Raw genomic sequence first — 18,684 nt, 5'->3', positions numbered from 1 at the left:
TGTAAGCTGATAGCAGCAGGAGAAAACCACAGGATGAAAATCTTGGATGGAATTAAAGTCATCTATACAGATTGACAATTGAAGAACAAGGGCCAAGATGAGGAAGGGGTTCTTAGACCACATGCTTTTGGAAATTAAGTTCATCAGACTCAGGGATGGAGCGGGAAAAGCCTGCTAGACTCAGCTCCTGATGGAAATACAGAAATGCTAAAATAGCAGAGTAGGAGAAGCTGCTAATTAAGGTCTGAAATGGTCTATTCTAGGGGCAAAAAAAGGAAAGAAAGATAGCTCAATTTCAAAAAAAGCATGGAATATTTGTACATGCTTGAGAAAGGCATTAGATGATACTTTCATTAACCCTTACAATAATTTTGCACTTGTTCTCAAAGATTATCCAGCTTTATCCCAGGAGTCGTCACATACAAATTATTGACCAAAACTGCAGAGAAAAATCAATGTCAGCGTTGAAAGAGAGATGTTCATTTCTGTTTGACTAATTTGGACTGGTGGGTTAAACTGCTCGCAGAGGGGAAAAATGATTGTTCTTTCAGCAGCAGCATGATGACCTACATCTAAGTTGTCATCCTCGTCTCAAAACAGCACTCACCTGAGTACGGATTGTTAGCAAGGCTCCCATCTCTGCCTGTTAAGGTTGCAGGAGCAGGGAATGTAATTCCATAGTAATCCTTAGAGAGAGGCAACATCATTTATTAATGGTTAACTTCATAACAGAATTAGGCAGTTCTTACAACTGTTACATGCATAAAAAATTGAAAAAGCAAGAAATAAAGGAGGTTTGGGCAGAAGCTGACCTTATAGTTTACAGCACAGCTGGATCCCTAACTTCCAAAAAACCTTGTTTTAGTGACACTTTTAACATCAACTGCAAATATAGCATCATTTAATAGTAAATTTATGAGCCAAGTCCAAGCTTCTGCTTTAATCTGCTGACCCATCTAGAGGAAAGGATGTTTAGAGCCTGACGAGCAAGAATAAATCCTCTTTTGCACACCAGCTCAGACCAAGAGGTGGCCACTGTCAACTGAGCAGAGATAAGAGCAGCTTCTCAACACCGCATGGTCTCCATGGCTGCGAATACTTCTTCCTCTCCACAGCTGAAAAGTCAGAATGGCTTCAGCTAGAACACATAGAGGAGATGCACTCCTGGCCAACCATCCACCTCAGCTCAAACACAGCAACCAAAAGGTTTTCTTTTCTAACCCTCAGCTTTGAGTTATCATCTTCCAGTGAGATTGTGCCCAGAACAGCAGTAGAACATCAGGTTCGCTGGGCCAAAGACTTGAGCTCAGGCCAGATCCATAAACAAAATGCAGATTAGTCTAAAGGTTTTAGTCTTGTAACATGCTTTGCTTTCAAAAAGTAAAAATGTGAGCCAGAGAAACAGTATGAACTTAATTAAAGGAAACTACAGAAAAGAGTTACCAGCTGAGATTGAAAGTTTGTTTTATACTATGTTACAGGAGCCCTTTAGATCATTGTTCTAGGTACCCTACAGAAATGTAGGGCAGTCCTCGCCCTAGAAAGTCTACACTTTAAGATGACAGCACATGCCAGCAAAAAAAAGCCAGCATTTTGTCTTCAATTTGGAGGGAGGGAAAAAAAAAAAGTCTGCTCTTCCCTTTGATTGCATGAAAAAGCTCTCGCCTTCACCAAAAAAACAGCCCACATGTGGAGCTGGTACTCTCCTAAGCTGTTTTCCTCCTAACATTCATCACTTATCCCTCACCATTTCTAAAGCATTAACCCTTGATGGATTAACAACTAATATACCCATTTCCACACATTCTCTAATGCTGGAAAAATACTGTTCTTCACACGCACCTCTGCAAATTCCCTGGCACTTCAAATGCTTTTCTCTCAGTTAACAACACCTTCCACCTCACTGGCATTTCTAAATATCACTATCTTCTTTTCTACACATAATCCTCCATAACCAAACATGAAAAAATCTGGTACAGATTTAATATTGCAGATACTTTCTGTAACCTGATACACCCTTCCCTTCTGCTGGGGGTCAGAGCGTGTGGAGTGCGGGTCCCGGGGCTGGCAGCAGGAGCTGGACTGTGGGTCACAGTGCCCATGTGCCAGCGGCAGGGGTGGTCATATTGTCCCTGACCAGGCGAGCCTGGGGCAGGGATATAATATGTTGGCAGACTTCAGGCTGCCGGTGAGTCGGGGACGTGGGGAGGGGGGCCCAGGGTCACATGCTCAGCCTCGCTCCCAGCTGAACCTGGAGCAGGTTGCCCAGAGAGGTAGTGGAGTATCCTTCCCTAGAGATATTCAAAACCCGCCTGGACGCGATCCTGTGCAATGTGCTCTAGAAGACCCTGCTTGAGCAGGGGGGTTGGACTAGATGATCTCCAGAGGTCCCTTCCAACCTTGGCCATTCTGTGATTCTGTGAACCTGCGACTGGGAGAGTAGCAGCTGCATCTGTTGCCCTGGGACTGGGAGACCTCCAGGATGCTGGTGCTCTGGCGGGGGGGGGGGATTGCTCAGGGGCCCAGCAGGAGGAATCCCCCCAGCAGCAGTGGCCCTTATAAGATGCTGTTGTTAAGGGAGGTATCAAGTCTGGGATGAATCATTTTTCACAAAACACAGCCAAATTCTCTATCAAAAATCTTGTCAGAACAAAGTAGTGCTCTCTCTTCTTCTGAGGAAAAAAATGCAAAAGCAGATTTGGAGAAGAGATCTCAACAGGACCTGATGGATATGAGAAGAGGGTCTAAGGAATCCAATTATTCTCCTTGCCCTTTGGGGGGGGGGGAGAGGAAGCTTCATCAATACCACCTATCCCTACCACCAGCCACACACACAGGAACATACACCCCTGAAAGTCTTGAGAAAATCTGAGTGCAGGCCAATTATCTTCAAACCTCAAGCCTGCTCATAAGAAAGCATCAGAAAAAATACTTTTTTCTTTAAACAGCAGAGAGACTTCTTGGCCCTCCAGAGGGCACATGGATGAACTAAGGACAAAAAAACCAAACCAAACAAAAAAAAAAACCCCACTAATGTAATCGATTTAAGCTTCATCAACTGGCTCAATAGGTTACATACACATCAACTACGGCCAGAGTCCTCCAGACGTTTATAAGAACTCTAACCCACAGGAATGACAGAAGAGATCACACATTGAACACAAACAGAATTCACAGAATCAATATAAGCATTAAGAAATTGGGTTTAATTAAAAAAGAAAAACCCAAAGGGTTAGGGAAAAACCACATTCACACTGTGTCATCAGCTCTGCTTCCCACCCCTGCCGGCAGAGAGGATCACTTTCACTTTCGAGATGTAAGGCACAGGCCAAGAACATCAAACAGAATGCTAACATCAAACAAAAACCTTCCCACCACACCCTCCCTCCTACACACCTAACAGAGTCAGGCTTCTAAAACAAATTGAAAAAACACTCTGAAAATAAAATACAGAAAGTATAATAAATCATAAAAATATTTGATGAAAACTCCTTCACAACCTTTAATCACTTATTTGCAAACTTCACACACTGCCGAAAAGTAACCGGAAACAAAAAATTCACTGCTTTGCAAAATATTCTGAAAAGTAAAAACTATGCTACACTAGCAAACCTAAAGGTGCTATAGAGGAAAAACTGTTTGAAAACTTCAAAAGAAGGCAATAAAAAGTAAATAAAACACTGTAAAGCATACATTAAAAAATACAAATACACAAATAGAAATAACAGCAGAGCATTAAATAAGAAAAATGGATTTTGGGAGGCAGGGAATCTTGAGAACAAAAAACAGGTAAGGTTGTTGACAATAGAAAGGAAAGGGGAATGCCTAAACACTTCCCCAGTACAGCTGTCCTAAAGGCCGCGGCCACAGGCACTTTCACATGCCCCACGGAAACACAACAAGACAACAGACAACCTCCCCGAAGAGGGTCTTCTCCCAGCACCAGAAAAGAACAATGCTCTCCCTCCTCTGTAGCATGGACATCATGTGGAAACACTTCAAGCGCCACAGAAACCATAATGAACCCCCCCCCCCCAAAAAAAAAAAAAAACAAATAAAGGGAAAGTAAAAATGAAAATGGAAACAGGGAAATTCTCTCCATCTACAGGATGATGAAGAGAAAGATGCGGCACCACATAAAGCCGGACGCACAGCACAGCCGCAAGCACAGCACTCGCCAACACGACCCACGCTCACGATCCTCCCGCACGGCGGCACCACCACCGGACAACCGGACACACCACCATGGCTGCGCCCGCAACCCGACACCCCTGCCTGCGGCACAGCACCCCGGTCCTCCTGCTCCTCCTGCCCGCTCTCAGCGCGGCCCTCAGATGCGCCAACCTTCGCACCCAACAGAGCACCTTCAACTGGGACAGCCTCCAGCTCCTCCACGCCATGGCTCCCAGCCCGCCTCAGCCCTGCGCCCAACACGACCCACCTTTCCCCTTCCCCGACACCCTCCTGGCAATCCAGTCCCCACAACAAGCCACCGCCGCCATCCTCCGCGTCCTCCAGCACCTCTTCACCACTCTCAGCAACGAAAACACCCCCGCGCACTGGGACAGCCAAGCCCACCAACAGCTCCTCAACCAGCTCCACGGCCAAATCCAACTCCTCCAGCAATGCCTCCCTCGCGCCGGCGCGGATGTCAAAAGCCAAGGGCCCCGCAACGCCTGGCTCACCATCAACAGGTACTTCCGGCGCATCCAGGACTTCCTCCGCACAAACCACCACAGCCCCTGCGCCTGGGACAAAGTCGGCCTCGAAGCTCGTGCCTGCTTCCAATGCATCGACAAGCTTACACGGAGAATGGAAAGCCGGTCAGCTCCCTCCCTCCAAACCCATCCTCGTCCAAAGTCTATCCTGAATGAAAGCCAGAAGCCACCAAGCCACAGGAGGCATCTACAGCAAAGGCAGGGCTTTATCAGCACCACTGAGCCCTCTTCCAGCCATGGCTCCATGCAACCTGGGAAACGGGCATGACAGTGCTGAGCCCAACAGCACCGCAACCATGCGGGAGCCAGGCTGCGGCACAACTCACGCACCCATACCACACCCTGCGCTCCCCATGGCCCCAACTTCTACGCAAAGGAAGCTACAGGAATAAACAGACGTTTTTCAGATCAAGGGATAACAGGAAATCTATGGGAAAAAGGGGCAGTATTTATTACCCATGGCATTCTACACTCCTTCTGGACTGTGATCTCCTCTGATAAAGAGGAAGGTCCCAACGGCAACTGCTGAAGAGTCTCAGATTCCGATGACTATTTATTACAGAACTTTATTTATTTATTTATTTATTTATTCTTTCTACGGAAATAAAGACCTTTTCTAAAAATAAAAGGTGGTCATCGTGAATAAATTACATGGGGAAAGGCAAGACCCATGAATGCAGGCAGGAACGATCATCCCTCCTGCAGCCTGCTCTATGCAAGCCTCTCTCCTTGACCAACAGCCCTCTGGGCTGGAACGAGTGGAGGACCTGAAAACCCATTGAGCACAACCTCACAGCAAGACCTAGGCACCAAGCAGGGAGGGCAGGCAAAAACCAGCCTTCAAGAAGCAGGTAGGAAAATTACACCAAGGGGCATGGCTGTTTGATCAAGGACAAGACCCTGATACTGCAACCCCCCCCCAAAACAGTCACCAGCCCATTATTAAAAGCCAAGGAGATGGCTGGGAACTTCACCCTCACCCCTACCATTCACCATGTCCCACTAAGCCCACAGGTCTCTCCCACGGAAGCTAGCCGCTCAAGGGGGCCCACACCCACGCAGTCAACAGGACACCTGTCCCACAACAGGGATCACAACACAAATCAATCTGGGGACTGCTGAGGCAAATGGCTCTCATGCCTCAAGCCCGCTCTGCTCACATATTGTGCACGCCACTCAACGCAGGTCACACAGCTCAAGGCTTTACTGCCATAGCCTCCTCTCCTTCACAACTGCTACCCCTTCCCAAGAACCACCACAGGGCATCCACAGCTTGCAACCTCAACACAGCCTGTCCCAAGCTCTCTTCATCTCCCACTACACTCCCGCTCCGTTCCCAACCCTCTCCCAGACACAATGCACCAGACCCACCTCCAATTACACTGCACACACCAGAAGAACCACTTCATCATAACCAAACCTCTTGTGGCCAGCCAAGTCTTTCAGCAACACCACAGCATGGACAAGGCTCACCTCCAAGAAGCAAGGAGGGGACCCATCAAGGCCTGCAGTGGTTTAGACAAGCAGTGGCACCTTGATGCTACCAGTTGCCCCAAATAAGCCCCAAAACACCAAACAAAGGAGTAGGTGGGCACCAAATAGTTCCTGGATATCTACATTCCCCATGGCCTGTCCGGACCTCTCCTGGTCAGGCTGGAGCTCACACACCAGCGGTTACGGGGCCAACTGGGGACCTGCCTCGCAGCATAGATCACGTTAACGCAGTCTTTCTTCATCCAAACACATCCTCAGCTAGTAACAAGCAAGATCCCCCAAATGCAGTCACCCTAGCATGTGATGAGGGCCTACCCAACCCAGCAAGCACAGATCAGCAAGCTATAGCATTCTATGCTAAGAGTGCTGCCAATGCACCAGCTGCCCCATCACCCCCTGAACACCAGTGCCACCACCCCAAAAACCTCTGCCTGAGGTGTTTTTCCCTCCCCAATGAAGCAAGGGCAGGACAAACCCAAATTTAAGCCTGCTCTGACTCCCCACCTGCATGTCAAACACAGCATGGTGGAAGGCCACCGTGCTCCCTGCTCAGTGCCAGGGCCACAACAGGGATGCACTTCCATCACAACAAGGAAACTGCTAAAATATATATGTAAAACGGGATATTACATGCAGCTGGAAAGGAAGGAAGGAAATATACGGCACCAAATACATTCAGGTACATAGCAAGACCCCTCTGAAGCACACTCAACTGCCAGGTCACATCAGAGATCTTGTGAGATCCCTTGTAACCAAAAATATCCTAGAAGCCCTGGCAAGTGGGACCATACTGCTCTCTTCAAGCACCTCAGGCAAGAACAAAGAAAACACTGAAATGAAAACGAAAAGGATGAGAGTTAAAAATACAATTCAGAACACTGGGAATTCAAAAAAGATACAAAAAAAATTATTATTTTTATACAAAGGGTGATATGGGATGGGAAGAGGGATTGAAAAGGCTGTAGGAATGTCTAGCACTGGAGATACGAAAAGCTCAACTGCACTAGGCCACGAGCCACCTCCACTAACACAACCTGTCCTCTGCACCAGGCGACGACACGGCATCAAGAAAACAAGAGTTTGGGAGATGGAGAAATTCAAACGCGCAAAGCGGGCACGGGACCACAACGGCAAGGCAAAAGGAAAACCCTCAAACACACCCTCAGCACAGCTGCCCCAAAGGCCGCGGCCACAGGCACTTTCATATCCCCCACGGAAACACAACAAGACAACACACAGCCTCCCCCAAACGGGCTGCCCCCAAAACATCAACAGCACCACCACGACAGACCCACAAGCGCACTCCCACAAACACCGCAAAAGCCACCACAGCCACAAACCAAAACGGAAAACGAGAGCAGGAAATTCTTCGCAACTAGAAAACGCCAAAGGGAAAGATGCGGCACCACATAAAGCCGGACGCACAGCACAGCCGCAAGCACAGCACTCGCCAACACGACCCACGCTCACGATCCTCCCGCACGGCGGCACCACCACCGGACAACCGGACACACCACCATGGCTGTGCCCGCAACCCGACACCCCTGCCTGCGGCACAGCACCCCGGTCCTCCTGCTCCTCCTGCCCGCTCTCAGCGCGGCCCTCAGATGCGCCAACCTTCGCACCCAACAGAGCACCTTCAACTGGGACAGCCTCCAGCTCCTCCACGCCATGGCTCCCAGCCCGCCTCAGCCCTGCGCCCAACACGACCCACCTTTCCCCTTCCCCGACACCCTCCTGGCAATCCAGTCCCCACAACAAGCCACCGCCGCCATCCTCCGCGTCCTCCAGCACCTCTTCACCACTCTCAGCAACGAAAACACCCCCGCGCACTGGGACAGCCAAGCCCACCAACAGCTCCTCAACCAGCTCCACGACCAAATCCAACTCCTCCAGCAATGCCTCCCTCGCGCCGACGCGGATGTCAAAAGCCAAGGGCCCCGCAACGCCTGGCTCACCATCAACGGGTACTTCCGGCGCATCCAGGACTTCCTCCGCACAAACCACCACAGCCCCTGCGCCTGGGACAAAGTCGGCCTCGAAGCTCGCGCCTCCTTCCAGCGCATCCACAACCTCACCCGCACCCTGGCAGATTAGCCACAACGCCTCCTCACCGCAACCGCGCATCCACGCCCCCCTCACCCAATACCCGCACCCTCACCCAGGGACCCTCACTCCCACAACACCCGCCTCGCCTGCCCCCCCTCCCCCCACAACACCCGCACCAAGCCACCTCCGCCACCTCCTCCAGCACCACGCAGAGCCCAGCAGCACCACGACCGTGGCAACGGCCACGCTTCGGCACCCCACGCACCAACGTGCCCCTGCGCGCCCCACACCCACGGCTGCTCCCCAAAGGCACCCACCAACGGGGAACGCAGAGACCCCACGCACAGACCCAGGGACAACGCGAGCCACCCCACTACTTCGTGCCCACCAACGCATCTCGCCTGCTGCACTGCCGACTCCCCTCTCTCTCCGAGGCAACCAGCTGCTGCCAGCAACTTGCCGACGCCCTCACGCTGCCCCCGCCACTCCCCAACCCCCCAAAATACACCTATTTATTTAACTTATTCTATTTATTATGACAATTGTATTGCTCTATTTATTCCCCTATTTATTCAAGGCAAATAAAGACCTTTTGTAAAAACTTGGGTGTCGTGGGCCTCAAAGAATCATAGAGCGATCGTTCCAGTTGGAAGCCACCTCCAGGCCTCACCGAGCCCAACTCCCGCCTCCAGGCGGCTCTTCAGGACATCGGGGAGCTCACCGCCGTGTCCAGACGAGTCTCGGACATCTTCTGTACGGGGGCAGCCGCTCAGGCCATCCCACGCGCAAGACCTTGCGCTGGCCCTTCTGCAACTTCAGCAGCTTCCCGCCACACGGGTTACTTCTCCCGCCTCTCCAGGTCCGTCCCCCCTCCCAACCCCCCCCCATCAGGAGCAGCCCTGCCCTCCGGCCCAATGACCGCTCCACTCCGACACCTCTCCGGCAGCCACAACTGTCCTCGGAGCGCAGCCTTCCCATCAACCACGGCGGCAACGCACGCATCAAACAGCTCTGGCGCCAACACCCACCCACCCCCCCACCCGGCCCCCCCACCAGTTACTGCCTGCCAACAGCACGCTGCACCCCTGACCGCAGCTCTCCGGAGAGCCGCGTTCCCCTTCTCGTCACACCCCTCTCCGCCCTAACCTAGGCAGAGCGCACCGAGCCGAGCTGCCGCTAGCCAAAAGAGGCCAGCCTCTGACAAAGGCCTTTCCAAAAATCGCCGCGTGCAACGTCCACTGCTCTACCCTGCTCAACACCGCCCACCACTCACCTCCTCATGCCCAGCTACCACCCCACTCACGCAGCATCTGCCCGTGGAAAACGCAGGCTCCCTCCTCCCGCTCACCTCCACAGCACTCAGCTCTTCAGAAACACCTGCCCAGACAAACCTCCTCCAGAAACAGCCCAGCCACTGGCCTCAGTCTCACCGGCCTCCACTTCCCTGCGTCCTCCCTCTTGCCCTTCTCCAACACAGTGGCGACCCCGCCCTTTTGCCACTCAGCAGCAACCTCCCCTGATGCACAGCACCTTGCAACAGCGAGGCACAGCGGCTACCCAAAAACACCAAAACGCCTCCTGCAACACCCGCGGGCGCATCCCATGCGCTCACAGGCACTCCCGCATGCCCACGGGCCTTAAGGGACCCCTACCCTCTTTCTTCTCCTACCGTGGACACACCTTTGCTCCCACACGCTCTCCAAACGGCCTCACGCACCTGCGAGGCCCCGAGGACAAGCCTTACCAACAACAACTGGCACACAACAGGCACCCGGTACCTCAGCCTCTTCCCAATCCCTCCTCGCTACCCCCCCGGACCCAGGCAGACACTCGCCCACACTCTCCTTAGCCTCCCGGGGACTTACAGAAACCTTTCTCCTTCCAGCGCCACCTCACCTCTGCCTTGCCCGACTCCAGCCCTTCACACCCACCCTGGCTCTCCATTCCCCCTCCCAAGCAGCCTCTCCTCTCTCCTCCTCTCCCTCCCACCACCTTCGCCGCTCTCCCCTCTTCCTTGGGCACCAGCCCCACGTTCACCCATGCTGCCTGCCCGCCTGCCACGCCTCCTCCAGCTGCCGCACGTTGCAAGAGACCATCCGGGGGCTCCCGGCACACACTCCTGGAACATTAGACAGCTCTCCGCGGCCCCGCGCCCTGCCAGGGCGCTTCCCCACCCCTCTGCATCAGCCAACACCCCTTTCAGCCGCTAGTCAGGCCGAAGGCTCCCACACACTAGCTCCCCATGGCGCTTCAACAGTCACCGCCAGGACCAGACTCTCCTCAACACGTGCCAGCAACCCCCACGACGCCTGGCGCGCACCCCTATCGCCCTTCCGGCACCTACTCGGCTCCTCCAAGCCGACCGGGACGACCAGCGCCTCTCATTCGCCGGCTCTCTCCTCCTCCCCACGCGCAACAGCATCCGCCCCTCCCTCTCCTTCAGCAGCCCGCCTGCAGCACGCACCCGCTCCTCCACCGCCTCTCTTCTCTCCTCTCAGCCTCACCCCACAAACTCCTCCCTCCTGCCCCACCTGCCCACACCTCCACCCATTCAAGACTCTCCTTCACACACAGCGCTACCCCGCCTCCACCTCGGACCACGCCATCCTGCCTTCGCAGCCTCCCGCCCTCCGCTACCCCTCGCCAATCCGCCAGCCCGCCCTACCACCTCTCCGTGAGCCCAACCACGTCACACCTCTCCACCTCTGCACGGACCCCGCTCACTCGGCAACACACACGCACCACCACACGCAAAGGCACAAGGGGCAACGCCACATATTCTTCCCCAAGCAGCACAAACCACACGCGCACACACACCTCCCCATCCCCACCACCACCCGCAACCGTCGTGGGACTCAAGCACACCAAAACGGAGCACAGAGACCGTGGCATCTTCATCCACGCACACGCTCAAAGCTCAAGCGCGCGAGGCCGTGAGCCACCTCCTCTAACGCAACCTGTCCTCTGCACCAGGCCGCACCACGCACCTCCCAACGTTCTCCCAAAATACAGCACGCGACAACGCTTCCAGAGCACCAAGACCACCGACGCACTCCCAGGAAAACAAAAACAACAGGCATCCTCAAAGCAAAAGCAACTCAACCAAGACCAGGACGCGGCATCAGGAAAACACGAGTTTGGGAGGTGGAGAAATTCAAACGCGCAAAGCGGGCACGGGACCACAACGGCAAGGCAAAAGGAAAACCCTCAAACACACCCTCAGCACAGCTGCCCCAAAGGCCGCGGCCACAGGCACTTTCATATCCCCCACGGAAACACAACAAGACAACACACAGCCTCCCCCAAACGGGCTGCCCCCAAAACATCAACAGCACCACCACGACAGACCCACAAGCGCACTCCCACAAACACCGCAAAAGCCACCACAGCCACAAACCAAAACGGAAAACGAGAGCAGGAAATTCTTCGCAACTAGAAAACGCCAAAGGGAAAGATGCGGCACCACATAAAGCCGGATGCACAGCACAGCCGCAAGCACAGCACTCGCCAACACGACCCACGCTCACGATCCTCCCGCACGGCGGCACCACCACCGGACAACCGGACACACCACCATGGCTGCGCCCGCAACCCGACACCCCTGCCTGCGGCACAGCACCCCGGTCCTCCTGCTCCTCCTGCCCGCTCTCAGCGCGGCCCTCAGATGCGCCAACCTTCGCACCCAACAGAGCACCTTCAACTGGGACAGCCTCCAGCTCCTCCACGCCATGGCTCCCAGCCCGCCTCAGCCCTGCGCCCAACACGACCCACCTTTCCCCTTCCCCGACACCCTCCTGGCAATCCAGTCCCCACAACAAGCCACCGCCGCCATCCTCCGCGTCCTCCAGCACCTCTTCACCACTCTCAGCAACGAAAACACCCCCGCGCACTGGGACAGCCAAGCCCACCAACAGCTCCTCAACCAGCTCCACGACCAAATCCAACTCCTCCAGCAATGCCTCCCTCGCGCCGACGCGGATGTCAAAAGCCAAGGGCCCCGCAACGCCTGGCTCACCATCAACGGGTACTTCCGGCGCATCCAGGACTTCCTCCGCACAAACCACCACAGCCCCTGCGCCTGGGACAAAGTCGGCCTCGAAGCTCGCGCCTCCTTCCAGCGCATCCACCACCTCACCCGCACCCTGGCAGATTAGCCACAACGCCTCCTCACCGCAACCGCGCATCCACGCCCCCCTCACCCAATACCCGCACCCTCACCCAGGGACCCTCACTCCCACAACACCCGCCTCGCCTGCCCCCCCTCCCCCCACAACACCCGCACCAAGCCACCTCCGCCACCTCCTCCAGCACCACGCAGAGCCCAGCAGCACCACGACCGTGGCAACGGCCACGCTTCGGCACCCCACGCACCAACGTGCCCCTGCGCGCCCCACACCCACGGCTGCTCCCCAAAGGCACCCACCAACGGGGAACGCAGAGACCCCACGCACAGACCCAGGGACAACGCGAGCCACCCCACTACTTCGTGCCCACCAACGCATCTCGCCTGCTGCACTGCCGACTCCCCTCTCTCTCCGAGGCAACCAGCTGCTGCCAGCAACTTGCCGACGCCCTCACGCTGCCCCCGCCACCCCCCAACCCCCCAAAATACACCTATTTATTTAACTTATTCTATTTATTATGACAATTGTATTGCTCTATTTATTCCCCTATTTATTCAAGGCAAATAAAGACCTTTTGTAAAAACTTGGGTGTCGTGGGCCTCAAAGAATCATAGCGCGATCGTTCCAGTTGGAAGCCACCTCCAGGCCTCACCGAGCCCAACTCCCGCCTCCAGGCGGCTCTTCAGGACATCGGGGAGCTCACCGCCGTGTCCAGACGAGTCTCGGACATCTTCTGTACGGGGGCAGCCGCTCAGGCCATCCCACGCGCAAGACCTTGCGCTGGCCCTTCTGCAACTTCAGCAGCTTCCCGCCACACGGGTTACTTCTCCCGCCTCTCCAGGTCCGTCCCCCCCCCCCCAACCCCCCCCATCAGGAGCAGCCCTGCCCTCCGGCCCAATGACCGCTCCACTCCGACACCTCTCCGGCAGCCACAACTGTCCTCGGAGCGCAGCCTTCCCATCAACCACGGCGGCAATGCACGCATCAAACAGCTCTGGCGCCAACACCCACCCACCCCCCCACCCGGCCCCCCCACCAGTTACTGCCTGCCAACAGCATGCTGCACCCCTGACCGCAGCTCTCCGGAGAGCCGCGTTCCCCTTCTCGTCACACCCCTCTCCGCCCTAACCTAGGCAGAGCGCACCGAGCCGAGCTGCCGCTAGCCAAAAGAGGCCAGCCTCTGACAAAGGCCTTTCCAAAAATCGCCGCGTGCAACGTCCACTGCTCTACCCTGCTCAACACCGCCCACCACTCACCTCCTCATGCCCAGCTACCACCCCACTCACGCAGCATCTGCCCGTGGAAAACGCAGGCTCCCTCCTCCCGCTCACCTCCACGGCACTCAGCTCTTCAGAAACACCTGCCCAGACAAACCTCCTCCAGAAACAGCCCAGCCACTGGCCTCAGTCTCACCGGCCTCCACTTCCCTGCGTCCTCCCTCTTGCCCTTCTCCAACACAGTGGCGACCCCGCCCTTTTGCCACTCAGCAGCAACCTCCCCTGATGCACAGCACCTTGCAACAGCGAGGCACAGCGGCTACCCAAAAACGCCAAAACGCCTCCTGCAACACCCGCGGGCGCATCCCATGCGCTCACAGGCACTCCCGCATGCCCACGGGCCTTAAGGGACCCCTACCCTCTTTCTTCTCCTACCGTGGACACACCTTTGCTCCCACACGCTCTCCAAACGGCCTCACGCACCTGCGAGGCCCCGAGGACAAGCCTTACCAACAACAACTGGCACACAACAGGCACCCGGTACCTCAGCCTCTTCCCAATCCCTCCTCGCTACCCCCCCGGACCCAGGCAGACACTCGCCCACACTCTCCTTAGCCTCCCGGGGACTTACAGAAACCTTTCTCCTTCCAGCCCCACCTCACCTCTGCCTTGCCCGACTCCAGCCCTTCACACCCACCCTGGCTCTCCATTCCCCCTCCCAAGCAGCCTCTCCTCTCTCCTCCTCTCCCTCCCACCACCTTCGCCGCTCTCCCCTCTTCCTTGGGCACCAGCCCCACGTTCACCCATGCTGCCTGCCCGCCTGCCACGCCTCCTCCAGCTGCCGCACGTTGCAAGAGACCATCCGGGGGCTCCCGGCACACACTCCTGGAACATTAGACAGCTCTCCGCGGCCCCGCGCCCTGCCAGGGCGCTTCCCCACCCCTCTGCATCAGCCAACACCCCTTTCAGCCGCTAGTCAGGCCGAAGGCTCCCACACACTAGCTCCCCATGGCGCTTCAACAGTCACCGCCAGGACCAGACTCTCCTCAACACGTGCCAGCAACCCCCACGACGCCTGGCGCGCACCCCTATCGCCCTTCCGGCACCTACTCGGCTCCTCCAAGCCGACCGGGACGACCAGCGCCTCTCATTCGCCGGCTCTCTCCTCCTCCCCACGCGCAACAGCATCCGCCCCTCCCTCTCCTTCAGCAGCCCGCCTGCAGCACGCACCCGCTCCTCCACCGCCTCTCTTCTCTCCTCTCAGCCTCACCCCACAAACTCCTCCCTCCTGCCCCACCTGCCCACACCTCCACCCATTCAAGACTCTCCTTCACACACAGCGCTACCCCGCCTCCACCTCGGACCACGCCATCCTGCCTTCGCAGCCTCCCGCCCTCCGCTACCCCTCGCCAATCCGCCAGCCCGCCCTACCACCTCTCCGTGAGCCCAACCACGTCACACCTCTCCACCTCTGCACGGACCCCGCTCACTCGGCAACACACACGCACCACCACACGCAAAGGCACAAGGGGCAACGCCACATATTCTTCCCCAAGCAGCACAAACCACACGCGCACACACACCTCCCCATCCCCACCACCACCCGCAACCGTCGTGGGACTCAAGCACACCAAAACGGAGCACAGAGACCGTGGCATCTTCATCCACGCACACGCTCAAAGCTCAAGCGCGCGAGGCCGTGAGCCACCTCCTCTAACGCAACCTGTCCTCTGCACCAGGCCGCACCACGCACCTCCCAACGTTCTCCCAAAATACAGCACGCGACAACGCTTCCAGAGCACCAAGACCACCGACGCACTCCCAGGAAAACAAAAACAACAGGCATCCTCAAAGCAAAAGCAACTCAACCAAGACCAGGACGCGGCATCAGGAAAACACGAGTTTGGGAGGTGGAGAAATTCAAACGCGCAAAGCGGGCACGGGACCACAACGGCAAGGCAAAAGGAAAACCCTCAAACACACCCTCAGCACAGCTGCCCCAAAGGCCGCGGCCACAGGCACTTTCATATCCCCCACGGAAACACAACAAGACAACACACAGCCTCCCCCAAACGGGCTGCCCCCAAAACATCAACAGCACCACCACGACAGACCCACAAGCGCACTCCCACAAACACCGCAAAAGCCACCACAGCCACAAACCAAAACGGAAAACGAGAGCAGGAAATTCTTCGCAACTAGAAAACGCCAAAGGGAAAGATGCGGCACCACATAAAGCCGGACGCACAGCACAGCCGCAAGCACAGCACTCGCCAACACGACCCACGCTCACGATCCTCCCGCACGGCGGCACCACCACCGGACAACCGGACACACCACCATGGCTGCGCCCGCAACCCGACACCCCTGCCTGCGGCACAGCACCCCGGTCCTCCTGCTCCTCCTGCCCGCTCTCAGCGCGGCCCTCAGATGCGCCAACCTTCGCACCCAACAGAGCACCTTCAACTGGGACAGCCTCCAGCTCCTCCACGCCATGGCTCCCAGCCCGCCTCAGCCCTGCGCCCAACACGACCCACCTTTCCCCTTCCCCGACACCCTCCTGGCAATCCAGTCCCCACAACAAGCCACCGCCGCCATCCTCCGCGTCCTCCAGCACCTCTTCACCACTCTCAGCAACGAAAACACCCCCGCGCACTGGGACAGCCAAGCCCACCAACAGCTCCTCAACCAGCTCCACGACCAAATCCAACTCCTCCAGCAATGCCTCCCTCGCGCCGGCGCGGATGTCAAAAGCCAAGGGCCCCGCAACGCCTGGCTCACCATCAACAGGTACTTCCGGCGCATCCAGGACTTCCTCCGCACAAACCACCACAGCCCCTGCGCCTGGGACAAAGTCGGCCTCGAAGCTCGTGCCTGCTTCCAATGCATCGACAAGCTTACACGGAGAATGGAAAGCCGGTCAGCTCCCTCCCTCCAAACCCATCCTCGTCCAAAGTCTATCCTGAATGAAAGCCAGAAGCCACCAAGCCACAGGAGGCATCTACAGCAAAGGCAGGGCTTTATCAGCACCACTGAGCCCTCTTCCAGCCATGGCTCCATGCAACCTGGGAAACGGGCATGACAGTGCTGAGCCCAACAGCACCGCAACCATGCGGGAGCCAGGCTGCGGCACAACTCACGCACCCATACCACACCCTGCGCTCCCCATGGCCCCAACTTCTACGCAAAGGAAGCTACAGGAATAAACAGACGTTTTTCAGATCAAGGGATAACAGGAAATCTATGGGAAAAAGGGGCAGTATTTATTACCCATGGCATTCTACACTCCTTCTGGACTGTGATCTCCTCTGATAAAGAGGAAGGTCCCAACGGCAACTGCTGAAGAGTCTCAGATTCCGATGACTATTTATTACAGAACTTTATTTATTTATTTATTTATTTATTCTTTCTACGGAAATAAAGACCTTTTCTAAAAATAAAAGGTGGTCATCGTGAATAAATTACATGGGGAAAGGCAAGACCCATGAATGCAGGCAGGAACGATCATCCCTCCTGCAGCCTGCTCTATGCAAGCCTCTCTCCTTGACCAACAGCCCTCTGGGCTGGAACGAGTGGAGGACCTGAAAACCCATTGAGCACAACCTCACAGCAAGACCTAGGCACCAAGCAGGGAGGGCAGGCAAAAACCAGCCTTCAAGAAGCAGGTAGGAAAATTACACCAAGGGGCATGGCTGTTTGATCAAGGACAAGACCCTGATACTGCAACCCCCCCCCAAAACAGTCACCAGCCCATTATTAAAAGCCAAGGAGATGGCTGGGAACTTCACCCTCACCCCTACCATTCACCATGTCCCACTAAGCCCACAGGTCTCTCCCACGGAAGCTAGCCGCTCAAGGGGGCCCACACCCACGCAGTCAACAGGACACCTGTCCCACAACAGGGATCACAACACAAATCAATCTGGGGACTGCTGAGGCAAATGGCTCTCATGCCTCAAGCCCGCTCTGCTCACATATTGTGCACGCCACTCAACGCAGGTCACACAGCTCAAGGCTTTACTGCCATAGCCTCCTCTCCTTCACAACTGCTACCCCTTCCCAAGAACCACCACAGGGCATCCACAGCTTGCAACCTCAACACAGCCTGTCCCAAGCTCTCTTCATCTCCCACTACACTCCCGCTCCGTTCCCAACCCTCTCCCAGACACAATGCACCAGACCCACCTCCAATTACACTGCACACACCAGAAGAACCACTTCATCATAACCAAACCTCTTGTGGCCAGCCAAGTCTTTCAGCAACACCACAGCATGGACAAGGCTCACCTCCAAGAAGCAAGGAGGGGACCCATCAAGGCCTGCAGTGGTTTAGACAAGCAGTGGCACCTTGATGCTACCAGTTGCCCCAAATAAGCCCCAAAACACCAAACAAAGGAGTAGGTGGGCACCAAATAGTTCCTGGATATCTACATTCCCCATGGCCTGTCCGGACCTCTCCTGGTCAGGCTGGAGCTCACACACCAGCGGTTACGGGGCCAACTGGGGACCTGCCTCGCAGCATAGATCACGTTAACGCAGTCTTTCTTCATCCAAACACATCCTCAGCTAGTAACAAGCAAGATCCCCCAAATGCAGTCACCCTAGCATGTGATGAGGGCCTACCCAACCCAGCAAGCACAGATCAGCAAGCTATAGCATTCTATGCTAAGAGTGCTGCCAATGCACCAGCTGCCCCATCACCCCCTGAACACCAGTGCCACCACCCCAAAAACCTCTGCCTGAGGTGTTTTTCCCTCCCCAATGAAGCAAGGGCAGGACAAACCCAAATTTAAGCCTGCTCTGACTCCCCACCTGCATGTCAAACACAGCATGGTGGAAGGCCACCGTGCTCCCTGCTCAGTGCCAGGGCCACAACAGGGATGCACTTCCATCACAACAAGGAAACTGCTAAAATATATATGTAAAACGGGATATTACATGCAGCTGGAAAGGAAGGAAGGAAATATACGGCACCAAATACATTCAGGTACATAGCAAGACCCCTCTGAAGCACACTCAACTGCCAGGTCACATCAGAGATCTTGTGAGATCCCTTGTAACCAAAAATATCCTAGAAGCCCT

At 55.7% G+C, this 18,684-nt stretch overlaps 4 protein-coding genes across 34 annotated transcripts in view; 3 read left to right on the top strand and 1 right to left on the bottom strand.

Moving 5' to 3' along the window:
* LOC104151998 (ubiquitin-associated protein 2) overlaps positions 1–18,684 on the bottom strand; it is a 243,845-nt gene that overhangs the window by 8,120 nt on the left and 217,041 nt on the right. For all 31 annotated transcript variants that reach the window (XR_011137548.1, XR_011137549.1, XM_068926046.1 and 28 more), the window contains one exon: positions 608–686. Coding sequence is in view for 29 of the 31 variants with exons in the window: in XM_068926046.1 (XP_068782147.1) it covers positions 608–686 (79 nt within the window). In the remaining 2 variants the exon portion in view is untranslated. The remainder of the gene's footprint in view (positions 1–607; positions 687–18,684) is intronic.
* On the top strand, positions 3,415–7,868 carry LOC138064280 (interferon-like). Its single transcript, XM_068926062.1, has one exon. It carries the CDS (start codon positions 4,246–4,248, stop codon positions 4,984–4,986), a length of 741 nt encoding a protein of 246 aa, XP_068782163.1. The 5' UTR covers positions 3,415–4,245; the 3' UTR covers positions 4,987–7,868.
* On the top strand, positions 11,460–12,487 carry LOC138064321 (interferon-like). Its single transcript, XM_068926317.1, has one exon. The coding sequence runs from the start codon at positions 11,738–11,740 to the stop codon at positions 12,413–12,415; it is 678 nt and encodes a 225-aa protein (XP_068782418.1). The 5' UTR covers positions 11,460–11,737; the 3' UTR covers positions 12,416–12,487.
* On the top strand, positions 15,614–17,225 carry LOC138064281 (interferon-like). Its single transcript, XM_068926063.1, has one exon. It carries the CDS (start codon positions 15,944–15,946, stop codon positions 16,682–16,684), a length of 741 nt encoding a protein of 246 aa, XP_068782164.1. The 5' UTR covers positions 15,614–15,943; the 3' UTR covers positions 16,685–17,225.

Source organism: Struthio camelus, chromosome W (assembly GCF_040807025.1).
Source record: "Struthio camelus isolate bStrCam1 chromosome W, bStrCam1.hap1, whole genome shotgun sequence".
Classification (NCBI taxonomy): Eukaryota; Metazoa; Chordata; class Aves; order Struthioniformes; family Struthionidae; genus Struthio; species Struthio camelus.
Note: the sequence above shows the minus strand (reverse complement) of the source record. Positions and strands in the feature narration are given on the sequence as shown.